The sequence below is a fragment of the Zootoca vivipara genome, chromosome 4, assembly GCF_963506605.1.
Source record: "Zootoca vivipara chromosome 4, rZooViv1.1, whole genome shotgun sequence".
Lineage (NCBI taxonomy): Eukaryota > Metazoa > Chordata > Lepidosauria > Squamata > Lacertidae > Zootoca > Zootoca vivipara.
In genome coordinates this window covers 10430645-10444033 of record NC_083279.1, presented here as the reverse complement: position 1 = coordinate 10444033, position 13389 = coordinate 10430645, and the positions used below count along the sequence as shown (strand labels likewise).

The window sequence follows — 13389 nt, the reverse complement described above, 5'->3', positions numbered from 1 at the left end:
GAACAGATTTTAACTCAATATCTTATACAATAATAAATTGCTTTAATTTTGCATTTTTAATTGTTGTTGCCCACCTTGGTTGAAAGCAGAGTAATAAACTGAATTAATAAATCTGGATCATCACCTTGATTTTCTTTAAGTATATGGTGTAACAGATAATACATATGACATTTCTTTGTACAGAATATTACTGGGTGTGGTTAATTGGGACATAACTGAACTGAGAGTTAAGCTACAAGGCACACAGTAAAGTACAGGCTCCCTCATCAAGTGCTAAAAACAAACTTAATCCCCTTCATAAGCTTTTAAGCCATCAGACACAAATATTTTTTTTCCTTTTAACAACATGAAATTCCAAGTTACATAAGCATGAATATATTTAATGCATATCTGCATACTGTGAAGTAGACATATCTCCCATATCTATCAAATATGCAACATCAGAAAGCCTCAGAAATCTCACAGTCACATCCAGGGCAAGGCTTAAGGAATTTTTACATATACAGAAAATGATATTCAGAATAGGTTTCTTAAAAGTAGAATAAATTTCTCTATCTAAGAAAGCTAGTTGGTGTAATGGTTACAGCGTCAGGCTAGGACCAGGGAGACAAGGGTTCAAATGCTCATTTTGTCATGAAGCCCACCTTGGGCCAATCACCACCTGATAGAATTATCAAAGGAGGAAGGAGGAAGAACCAGGTACTGTATACCAATCTGGGAGGAACAGCAAGATAAACATGTAACAAAATATAGGAAAGAAAAACAGGGCAACATCCGTATTCACTACTCCTCCAGACACTGTTCTAGAAGTTCAAAATGTCATACAAATCACACACACCCCTTCACATGCTATCATGCTCTGTGAAGCATTAGCAAAACCTGCCATTAAGTTCATGACAGCTGTTGTTGGGCAACAAAATATTAATATGAAATCCAAAGAGAGATGTAACATTCCAGGTGTGAGAATCCGAGTCTTACAACTCTTTTTTAAAAAATGTATCTTCCATATTAGTGAACCTGATAGCAAGTCTTCAAGCAAAATTTGGCAGGGCTACAGGGTTCAGATTTAAAAGTAGTTGAACGTACTATTAATACCATCTATTATTAAAACAATAGGGTCAACCCCATGCATCAAACGTTAACATCCTATAGAAGACTCCTAGGACTTGCCACTGAAAGTTAAGTGATGTCCAAGAGTGTCAATCTCATATCATTTGGGTACCAACATTTTAAATGGGCATGCTTTCCTTGAAGTCCCACCTCATTCCAGGGCAGCAGACATCCCAGAATACACTGGGCATTCCCACTGTCAATACATTGCATTCAATGAGCCACAGACAACACAGATCTATGGAGTTCCTTGTTTTCTAAGCTTTGGTGCGGCAATCCCATAATGAGGCACATGATCACTGTAGTATTGGGCGCCACTTGTGTCTACAATCTACGCATGTCGAGACTCATCATGCTGAGCAAAGCACACTAGCAAAGCACAGCATCCCAGCCAGGTCTCCTGTTTTTAGAACTTGATCACAAGTCATAGAGGCCTCCTTTGACAAAATCAAGCTATTAAATCATGAGCTTTAATGACTAAATGAATTTTCCATAAATGCAAAATATATTTTAGGAACAAGCAGGCAGCTGCCACCTTAGAAGAAAACTCGAAGGAAGCAAAAGCTACAGTATACCTGTGATTTTAAAACCACTGGCAACATTTTGTACTTCTCATTATAAACCAGCAAAAGGAGGCAGACTTTAAAAGGCCTTTGTGATTCTCCTTTTAAACACAAGGCAGTTTTGTAACAGTGTGGTCATTTGCCAAGGCCAATTAATGGCCTGCATGCTCTCACCCACAGATGCAGTCAACAACGCAAGTGTAAGCCACATTCATTATTTTGCACAATAACTCCTGTGACAAGACTTGTCCTGAACAAATCTACTGTTATTGCAGCTGTGACTCTTAAGAGCCACACTAAGAACACCACGTTTGTCACTAAGGAAATGGATGAGAGGGGTGAAAATGTATTCTAGAGCCATCAGCTGTTCTTCAGAGAGCGGCAAGACCCATCCTTCCTTGGCACAGAAAGTGGGGAAAGAGTGCTCATCTATTCTCATCCTTATAAATGCAACTGGAATAATTTGGAGGACTGTCAGCTCAGAAACACACAGACACACACATGCCAGATCGCTGGTTTTACATGATAAGGAGTTTGCAGTCCCAAACAATTAGATTGGCCCATGTACTAGATATCCATCCCGAAAGGTGCCAACCTCTCTGCTTTGATAACAAGGACCCCTCTGTTCACCAATGCTGCTCAAGTTCTTAGAAACGTTCTTGGGGATTGTTATATGGTGCAGTTAATTACAGCCAGATCCTGCACGTTTTGCAGCCCCTCAAGACATGCCCACTGCCCCACATGTCCACACGTCAGTGAAGGCACCTATCTCAGACTCAGTTCAGAACTTAACCCCAACTTTAACCACCTAAGAATCCTGGGCACTGGAGTTTGCTCCCAGCACCCTTATGAGACCCCTCACAGAACTACAATTCCCAGAGTACCCTGGGGAAGAGGGATTAACTGTGAAACCACTCTGCAAATTGTAGCTCTGAGAGTGGAATAGTGGGCCACCTAGCGATTCTCAGCACCCTTATAGTTATAACTACAGTTCCCAAAATTCTTTGGGGGAAGACACGATTGTTTAAAGGCATAGTGCAAATGGAGCCTGAAAAGGAAGTGGCCTGAAATGCTACACAAGGACAGGCTTTCCCCCCCTCCAAGTACCTGAAGACAGGCAGAAGTTCCAACAGTTGCCCACATCATATGAAGTCATGGAGTGTGGACCTCCCAGAAATCCCAAGATCTCCAGGTACTTGTGATAGAATGGTTCTTTGCTCACTTCACACTTTTGGGGGCAGGGCTTGATTGTCTAAAGAGGTGGCAGACAGGGTGAACAAGCTATGTGCTTTATACCTGATTGACCAATGGGTTGCCCAGAACAGCTATTAGCGAAATGATGGACATTCCCAAGTGTTTTTCCCCCCCATGGTAGAGAGAACACTGGGTTGCTGAGATGCAGATGACCCATTTGTGGGGTGCAGAGTAAATAAAAAGGTGTGAAACTGCAAGCATTGTGAGTGATAAAGGTTGTGCTCTGGACTGTGTTTCACCATTACCTTTGTTCCAGGTAAAGATAGTAAAACAGTCACTTCAGTTCCTCTGCATCCCTTCCTTTTTGCAAGCCAGCCTAGGAGCAAGGCAGGCTGCCCATGGATTTCACAACAAGGAAATGGGCAGGGAAATGAGGTTGTGTCCAGGAAGACTTAAGGCAGGAGGGACAGGCACACAGACAATGGAAAGAGTTCATTGTGCAGCTGCTCCATCCTCTCATTATTGCAGCCATGCACAATAATGATCCTGCCTGGTCACATCATGATTTCTGAGTTTGGAAGCATACACAGGCCTCACTATGTGTTTCCAGTCAAAATAAATAAATAAATAATTGTCCAGTAGCACTTTATAGACCAACTAAGTTTGTTCTGGTATAAGCTTTCGTGTGATGCACACTTCTTCAGATATGTATTTCCAGGAAAACTTTCGTACGGTGAGCATTCGCACAACGGGGTGATGATTGCCATGATTTCCTATGGGAACATATTTAATCCATGCTTTCTGGCTCAAACAGCTGAAGCCAATCACCAAACAAAGGGAAAACGGATTTGTCCAATCTCCCTCCCTCCCTCCCTCCATGGTTTCTGCCCGAAATAAATAGCCAGAGCTTGCCTATTTGAATCATCCATTTGTGTAGCAAGGTTTGGGCAACCCAGCCAGATGGGTATAAATAATAAATTATTATCATTTGTGCTTTGATAACTGAGTTTCCACAATGTGCCCCAACCCAACCCCATATAAAGGAAAAGGGCAAATGCAAAAACAACCATTCCCCTCAAAGAGTTCCCTCACTTTCAAGATGCACAGAAAACCTTGCTGCACTGACTTCTACTAAGTCAACATTTGATGTGAAGTGATAGTGCAGCTCAAGCGTGGAGGCTTAAAAAATGAAAATATAACTTACAGAGGCACTTGGGCCAGACAGAAACAAGAGAAAACAGATCAAGAGCCTTTCCTTCTGTGTCTGATATGATCTAGCTCCTATAGAAGAGTCATTTCTCAGAGGAAGCACAAGTCACATAATTCCCTAAAGCAAGTATGCATGTCACATAAGAACGTAAGGAAAGTCTACCGTATCAGGTCAATGGCCCATCTAGTCCAACATCCTGTTTTCATGGTGGCCAAACAGATGCCTATGGGAAGCCCGCAAGCAGGGCCCAAGCACAAGAGCATCCAACAACTGTGTGCTCTTTTTGTATGTGCTATATTTTCCTTTTTTCAAAAAAAAAGGGGGGGGACAAATTATGGGTTCTTGTTTGAAAATTGAAACCTATATAAGGATAATTTATTTTCTTTCCGTTTGTCCTAGAATTCCAAATCCCCCTAAGTTGCTCAAATTGTTAGGCAACTGGGCAAATTTTATTTTTATACCCCTTCATTGATCAACTAATTTTTTTTTCTTGTGAACTGCCCTGAGATCTTTTGATGAAGGGTGGTATATAAATCTTATCATCATCATCACCGTCATCACCACCACAAGCATTACTGCCTCCGACTGTGGAGGAAGAGCATAGCCTTCATGGCAAATCTTGACCAACAGCCTCATCCTCCATGACCAAATCCTCTTTTAAAGTCATCCAAGTTGGTGGCCGTTGCTGCTTCCTGCAGGAGTGAGTTCCATAGTTAAACTAGGTGCGACATAGTAATTTCTTTTACCTGTTCTGAATCTTCTAACATTCAGCTTCACTGCATGTTCATAAGCTCTAGTGTTCTGAGAGAGATAAATCAATCCACTGCAGATGGTGACAGCAGTCACGAAATTAAAAGATGCCTGCTTCTTGGGAGAAAAGCAATGACAAACCTAGACAGCATCTTAAAAAGCACAGACGTCACCTTGCCCACAAAGGTCCGTATAGTTAAAGCTATGGTTTTCCCAGTAGTGATGTATGGAAGTGAGAGCTGGAGCATAAAGAAGGCTGATCGCCGAAGAATTGATGCTTTTGAATTATGGTGCTGGAGGAGACTCTTGAGAGTCCCATGGACTGCAAGAAGATCAAATCTATCCATTCTGAAGGAAATCAGCCCTGAGCGCTCACTGGAAGGACAGATCCTGAAGCTGAGGCTCCAATACTTTGGCCACCTCATGAGAAGAGAAGACTCCCTGGAAAAGACCCTGATGTTGGGAAAGATTGAGGGCACTAGGAGAAGGGGATGACAGAGGACGAGGTGGTTGGACAGTGTTCTCGAAGCTATGAACATGAGTTTGACCAAACTGTGGGAGGCAGTGCAAGACAGGAGTGCCTGGCGTGCTATGGTCCATGGGGTCACGAAGAGTCGGACACGACTAAACAACAAATCAATCCACTTTCTCCATGCAGTCAATCATGATATTTGGATGAACTGTGTCTGGACCACCTCTGAACAAGAGTCCAGAGGGTGGGTGGCATCACAAAGGACAGGGCAACAACTTCACACAAATAAGCAACCTCACAACAGCTGGAATTTACCATATGGCAGACCCAACGTTCTACTATGATTAGGGGCCAGCAATCCGGCCTCCCGAGAAGGACTGCTCTTTTCTTCTGTTGCCAGTCCAGCAGATGGAAAAGGTGTGCAGAAAGCACAATCTGGGGAACATAACTTGCAGAATTTATTCCCCCTCCCCCTCCTGATAAAATTAGCACTGACTTGTCAAGGGCAAGTTAGTCCCTAGGGCTGTTTCTCACTGGCACTTTCCTGGGTGCATCTTTTGAATGAGGAAGCAGAAGAAGAGAAACAACAAGCCATACCCAAGAGCAATTAAAGTCAGTGATATATAGAAAGAGACTGTAAATGCGTGTGAAGCCGCTGAAATATGGATTTGTGCTGATGGCTTGTTGTTGCTAGCAAGACAGCTGATGAAACCATTGCCATCGTTATGAAACCTCTGCACAAAAACTCAGTGAAACACAGTAAGAATGTCACCCAGTCCAACCCCTGTTATGCGGGAATAATATGAAATAAACTTTCGATCAGTAAAAAATAAGTCACAGAATAGGAATGGAAACATGTCCTTATAATCCTAAGAACATTAGACTACTGACTCACACCAGGTCCACCTATTTGTCTTTCTTGACCCACTACTGTCCACTCAGCTAGGAAATAATAATAATAATAATAATAATAATAATAATAATAATAATAATAATAATAATAATAATAATTTATTATTTATACCCCGCCCATCTGGCCAGGTTCCCCCAGCCACTCTGGGCGGCTTCCAACAAAACATTAATATACAGAAACAAACATTAAAAGTTCCCTAAACAGGGCTGCCTTAAGATGCCTTCTAAAGGTCTGGTGATTGTCGTTCTCTTTGACCTCTGGTGGGAGGGCATTCCACAGGGCGGGTGCCACTACCGAGAAGGCCCTCTGCCTGGTTCCCTGTAACTTGGCTTCTCGTAGCGAGGGAACCGCCAGAAGACCCGCGGCGCTGGACCTCAGTGTCCGAGCTGAATGATGGGGGTGGAGACGCTCCTTCAGGTATACTGGACCGAGGCCGTTTAGGGCTTTAAAGGTCAGCACCAACACTGAATTGTGCTGGGAAACGTACCGAGTCCTCCAGGCTGTCCAGAAGACTCTTCCATCATCTACAACCTGCTCTTTACGTGGAGACACCAGAGATTGAACTTGGGACCTTGCATATGTTCTACCACTGAGCTACAGCACCTCCATTTATTTCTGCATTGCATTTGGTTCTCCAAGAACTGCAGTTTCAGACAGAAGGTGCAGAAAGAAGAGTCTAGGGAGGCTGATGTAAACCATCAACTAATGACGACTGAGAGGACTTCCAAATATGCCCTGCAAGTTCCTTCATGATACTCTCCTCCACCAACTTTTGCCATTTGCTTAGTGTGGCCGAAAATGCCCACGTTATGTAACCTCACAGCTGCCTTTTCCAAAGAACATTTTTGACAGAGGAACCAAACGCAGTTGAGACCTGCAGCCAAATGTCTTGGTGATTACTTCAAATCAATATGTTGAAATTCAGTACCTCCAGAGCTTGCATGACTCTTCCATCTTCCCCCCGCCCTCAGACAGTACATAGAGTTTCTTCTCGCTAGCTTGCCATTCTGCTTCCCAATTATCTACTTCCTACGGGCCCTTATTTCTCAGTACTGCTCAATCTGTTGTTCTGCAGCTGCCCTGGAGGTCCTTATTCCTGAAACCTCCAACTCTGGGACCCTCTCCCCACTTAAACCCTCCTGCACATAGCATTCAACCTTTCCCAGGGCTAGACCCCCATGTGAGGTTTTAAACCTACCAACTATAGCTTCCCTTACAGCAGACACATACTGTCAGCTCAGTCACTGCTTAGAAAGAAAGGGTGGGTGGCAGGTACCAGGCAAGATATTGTCTTGCTATGGATAGATACACAAAGGACAGGTTGCGCTTTCAAAGGACATGGAGCTGCCACACAAGAATTCCTGAAGTGGCTCAACAATTGCCGCGTGCGACAGATATCACAGGAAAAATGACCCTCTCACAACAAACACTGTAGTGGTACATGCTTGTTGCTTATAGCCACCTCCTGACTGTCAGTATTTTTGCAAGAGGGATTCAATCACATAACATAAATTTAGGTTTGTGCAATGAAAGCACCAGATGTTCCTTTTTATTCATTATCGTTTGTGCTCATGGTGGTGTTGGAGCTGTTTTGTGCAATCCTGCTTTCAATTCTGTTCCATGCCTGCTGATGGTTTGGGGCAGACGTACTGCTTTGTTTCCAAATTGGGGCACATCCTGTCAATTCCTGCTAAAATTCTGTACTGTTTCAGACCATAAATGTCCAGGGTTGGGCCGGGGTGTGTGCGTTGTTCTCCTTTTGTTGCACATTATAGCAGAAGAGTGCCCCGCCAGAGGCAGTAACATTAGGGAAGCATTGTAGAACAGCTAAGAGAATCCACTACAAATGCACTATTATTTTATGAACGACACACTGCAGAATACACTTGCCAAAAAAAAGAACAGCCACCAGTCTGAAGGGGCCCAGACTCCTTCATGTGCTCAGTTCATTGGGCCATTGCAGAATAAAATTAAGATACTATCATGCTCTCACACACACAAAGCCAAGTATTTGGCAAGTTTCATGCCAGAATATACTTTCAGTAACGAAAGCAAGACCATTTCCCCCTTTCTTAAAAACAAGTTCTCAAGAGATTAACATGTGTTCATCCCTCATTTGGTTCCGAAACCGCAGCATCCTGAGGCAAAAGTAAAACACAGACTGTTGAAATAAACATGACATGGGGAAACAAACTCCTGAGTGTTATTAAAGCATATGATAGGTTTGGAACAACTCTCTCAGGTGCTGCAGAAAAACAAAGGAAATGATAAACGAGAAGTCAACTGACAAGTTTCACAGGGAATTTTGAAAGTGAACTGATCTTCAATTCATTAGAAAAATTATTTCTGTTGGGAAATCTGGCCGGTTTTACTTAATGAACTCTTGTTTTATGAAGAGTTATGGCTATAAATGTGTTTAGCTCTTTTAGTGTTGTACGCGACTACAGTTGCAATCCTGTATACACTTACCTGCGAATAAGTCTTACTTAACTCAGTGAGGCCTACTTCTGAGCAGATATGTATAGGCTGTAAAGAATAGGGTTTAGCAGTTTTCATTTTTAAAACCACCACCACCACCACCACAAAACTATTAATGAACCCACTGACATTTTCGGCATCAGCATTTGCTCAACATACACACACACACACACACACACGGGATATTCTGGTAGTCCAGCATGTGTGTTTATTTCTATTAAAATTATCTATATTCTACTCTTTAGGGTAATTTGCCACCCCCACCAAAGAAACCCTGTCTTTAAAAAACAGATACCAATTGAACAAGGAATCAGATTAAAACATATACAAAGTCAGCAGTAAAAAAATCAATACAATGTTGTAGCTTTGTCAGTGCAGATATGATAAACCTACCTTCTTCCCAATATACTTTCAGTGAGGTGGGGGTATCTGGATGGTAGGCAGCTGGTGTCTGGATGCAGACACTCATGTACAAGCTAATTGAGGGTATATAAGAACAAGAGGTGTACATGCAAATGTACATCACATTGAAAGCAAAGAAGCACATCCTTATTTAGATGTGCATCTGATTTTAGGACATAAATCCCCAAACAAGGAAATCTGGGACACTGCAGAGTTCCCATAAATATTTGAGACTGTGGGGCAGAAAGCCCTGAATAAATCCCTACTTTGGCGGTTTTCAATGTGTAGGCCTCAGAAATATAGAACACCTTGCACACAGACAATCTTTTATGCTGCTACTCAACTGGACCAGCCTAAAACCAGTAGGAACAGATTCTCTGAGAAAGCAATGGAAACACAATGATTTAAAAACCAAAGCTACCTTGTTCCAACCTGAAGCACAGAGAGCGTTTTGCAGCTTCCATCTCAGGGCTTGGATTATCTAGAACATGGCGACACCACTGCAAAGGGGTCAGTGATTTTTCTTGGGGTACGATGCTCTTTGTTGGTGCAACATACAACCTAAATAGAATCAAAGAGAAGCTTTAGCACAACACATAAATTTGATGCTTCTAATGGAAGATGTACAGCACTACAAAAGCAGAGACGGTGGCGTATCTCAAATTGAGATTAAATAATAATTAATAATAATAATAATAAAATGTATTCTCATTCTAACTGGTTTATAATTACTATGTTTGGAGTGTGCAGCCTTAAAAGCAAGCCTCAAATAGGTCCAGAACTGTATCTAAAGAACAAACTACAGTCCTATTTAGTGGTCACGTACATCGAGTTAAACATCCCTGCCCCAACCTGGTACCTTCCAGATGATGTTAGAACGCCCATCATCTCCAAACATTGGCCATGCTGTCTGAGGCTGTCTGGGAGTGGAGTACAATGTCATCTACAGGGCGCTAGGGTTAGGAAGGATGGTTGAGCCACAGTGAAATCCAGTTTTCAGCTAAGCACATAAAACATGTTGGTATAATCTGAGAGTTCAGAAAGTTCTAGAATACTGAAGTCCATTCTAGATGTTAATTTCCTATTTGTGCAATTTACTGGAAACACAATTCTGTTCTTACCTTTTAGTCCCCCATCTGAGACTGCTACCCTTTTCAGAGTGCATATCGCGAGTCCCTCTAACTGAAGAACAGTAAGCCTGCGATGTGCCTCTGGAGTGTGAAGGAGCATATTCAACATCTAATAATAGCTCCTCTCGCCATATTCTTCCGAGTGAAGAGTTGCTTGTTATGGATTTCAACATAGGTAAGCAGACAGAAGCTTTTCAATACCTTGGGTGCCATCCAGAGAAAGTTAAGCACTCTTAACTTGGACAAAAACAAGTTAAGCATTCCTCATGAGTTTTTGTACAGATCACATGGCCATAACCCCGGGTTCATGTCCAAGTATATACTAGACAGGGAACTGCAGCCAATCTTAACTCAGGAGAGGTTAAAGAATCACATGGCTAGAAGGGAAAGGTCATCTAATTTAACCCCCATGCAGGGAATTCCACTTCTACAGCATCCGTGTCAGAGGCAAAGGCCTCTATTTCAAAAACCTCTAATGCGTAAGAGTCTACCATCTTCTGAAGACAGTCTGTTCCATGGTTGAACTTGTACCCCAGGAAGTTCCTCCTAACATTTTGTGGAAATCCTCTTTCCTTGTAAATTGGACCTGTTGGTTTGGGTCCTATTTTTCTGAAGCAACACACACACACACACACACACACACACACACAACTTGCTCCATCCATGTGAAAGCCCATCAAATATCACATCGCTTCTCAATTGACTTGTGATTTTACTACCCTAGATTAAAGTCAACTCCATCTTGCCATCTTGTTGTGGAGTGGTTTTGGGGTAGGTGGGTGGGTTCAGAGGAAGATTCCCCTTTTCCACGAACCCCCTTTCCATGAACCATACAACTGGGTGTTGCAAACAATGAAGGAAACGCTGAACTCTGTCAACACTAACACTTTAAGAACGAAGGTCAAATGTGGCCCTCCAGAAATCTCGGTCCTAACTCCTCCCTGGCGCTGTTTTGCACACTCCTTGAGCATGCTTGCCACACTAAAATGCATGTTAGAACTCTCCTGGCAGCTGTCATAAGGATATTTGGAATGAGGCATCAGTAATACGTGGATGACACCCAGCTGTCTCTCCAATCCATTGGAATAAGGAGAGGAGGTTGAAGTGCTAGACTGCTCCTTGGAGGCAGTAATGGGCTGGGTACAGGCCAATGAACTGAAGTGGAAGCTTGAAGAGGCAGAGGGGTTATGCATTCCAGGTTCTTAAGTCCAGGAGGGAGATGGCTTCTCCTGGGCAGGTTATACTCCCCTGGATGGAGCAGGTTCATAGCTTGGGGTGCTCCTGGATCCAACAGTGTTACTGGACTGGGCAGGCTCAGTGGCTAAGCACACCTGTTTCCATCTCCAGCTGGTTTGCCAGCTACAGAGATTGCCACTGTTCTCCATGCTCTGATAATTTACAGACTGCACTATTGCAATGCAATTGGACCCCCAAGGATGTACTCTACAGGGAGCTGACTTCAGGAACCAGGTTCATTGGCAGACCAACTCTGAACTCTGTGTTGCAGAGTCGACTGCAAACACAACATGAAGGCTGGCAACATTAATATTGCAATGTGGGAATCCTTTGCAGATGACTGTAGTGCTTGGAGACAATCAGTTAGGTTGTGTATCAGTGACCAGAGAAGGAATGACTGTTGGGAGGAGCACAGCAAGAATAAATGTCATGGTACACCTGTAGTAGCAAAACTAGACATCTTCATCTGCCCCAGATGCAACAAAACATGTCTCTCCCGTATCAGTCTCTACAGCCACAGCTGGTGCTGAAACTCAACAATGGTTTGACTTCACCCCTGAAGCCACACTCTTCCACTGTCTCCCAAGACAAATGGATGTCAACCATTAACCCCAAGGTTCATTCCCCCATGGCTCTCCCTCCACTCCATACAGACACTGCCCACCCCCCACAGCAATTTGAAAGGCCAAATGTTAAAGAGAAGACGTGATGCAAAACTAACCATATTATCTATTTTACATAAATCATTTTTAAGAAATCAACCACATACACAGCTTGGCTTTTCTTTTTTAAGATGAATGCACAAAGACCAAAGAAATCAGAAATTACTCCAGACCTCAATACAAATGCCCCACATTGAGAAAGTCATTATGTGGGAGGGAAAGGAAGGGGCAGGCTACCTCTGGAGATTAATAGCAACCTCCAGCTGAAGCCACAGAATGGAAGTCCATATGTTTTGAATGTCTGACGTTCTATTGTGCTTCTATATTTTGCTGGAAGTTGCCCTGAGTGTCTAGGGCAACCCAGTCAGATGGGTGGCTAATAATAATAATAATGGCTTGCACCAACTTAACATTCACCAGGCTCAGATCAGGAGGTGGATCCTGGGCTGACGCAGAATGGGGGAGATACAGCAGCATATCTCCAGCTAAGCCAAGGATGTGGGAGTTAAGCTGGCCTGGCTGTCCCAGGAACCTCCTGGCTTAGCTGGAGATCCACTGGATCCTAATCCACTCACCCCAGTGGAGCTTGCTGCAGGATTGCTCTCTAAACAATGCAGCCTTCGATTTATCTCAGAAAAAAAAACCTGATCTATTCTACTGCAAGCCTCACTGAAATCTACAGGCCAGTTGCCAGTACAGTCTAGAGCAGGCATCCCCAAACTGCGGCCCTCCAGATGTTTTGGCCTACAACTCCCATGATCCCTAGCTAACAGGACCAGTGGTCAGGGATGATGGGAATTGTAGTCCAAAACATCTGGAGGGCCGAAGTTTGGGGATGCCTGGTCTAGAGTCCTCCTGGTAGACATCTCCGTGCTACAGTCTTCAAAGAAAGAAATAAAGATATGATTTCTGGACAGTTAGCGATATGCAACTGCCAACATGTCTTCAAGATCAAAGTTTTAATGCCAAGAGCTAAATGCAGAACCAGACCAGAATTCAGGAATAGCAGCCCTTGAAGACTATTTTAATGCAAAACAGTAGTTTCACAGTGTGAGCCTATGCATGACTACTGAGAAGCAAGTCTCATTTAGTTCAATGGGACTTTTTACCTAGCCAAGGTCTAGCCTAGCAATATAGCAAAGACAGCTCTGCAGTGGCAGAGAATAATCCTCCTTATTCAACACTTTCCTGAGTCTAGAACAATTTGCAATTGCTGTAACACCTGTTCATGCTCCAGCTCCATGAGAGGGAACGGGTGGTGGTTACAAG

The 13389-nt window shown here is 43.2% G+C and overlaps 1 protein-coding gene across 2 annotated transcripts in view; it reads right to left on the bottom strand.

Moving 5' to 3' along the window:
• The window catches only part of SLAIN1 (SLAIN motif family member 1), a 34901-nt gene that overhangs the window by 16493 nt on the left and 5019 nt on the right, over nt 1-13389 (bottom strand). For both annotated transcript variants that reach the window (XM_035115664.2, XM_035115665.2), the window contains exon 2: nt 9514-9653. In XM_035115664.2, the coding sequence (XP_034971555.1) occupies nt 9514-9653 (140 nt within the window). The remainder of the gene's footprint in view (nt 1-9513; nt 9654-13389) is intronic.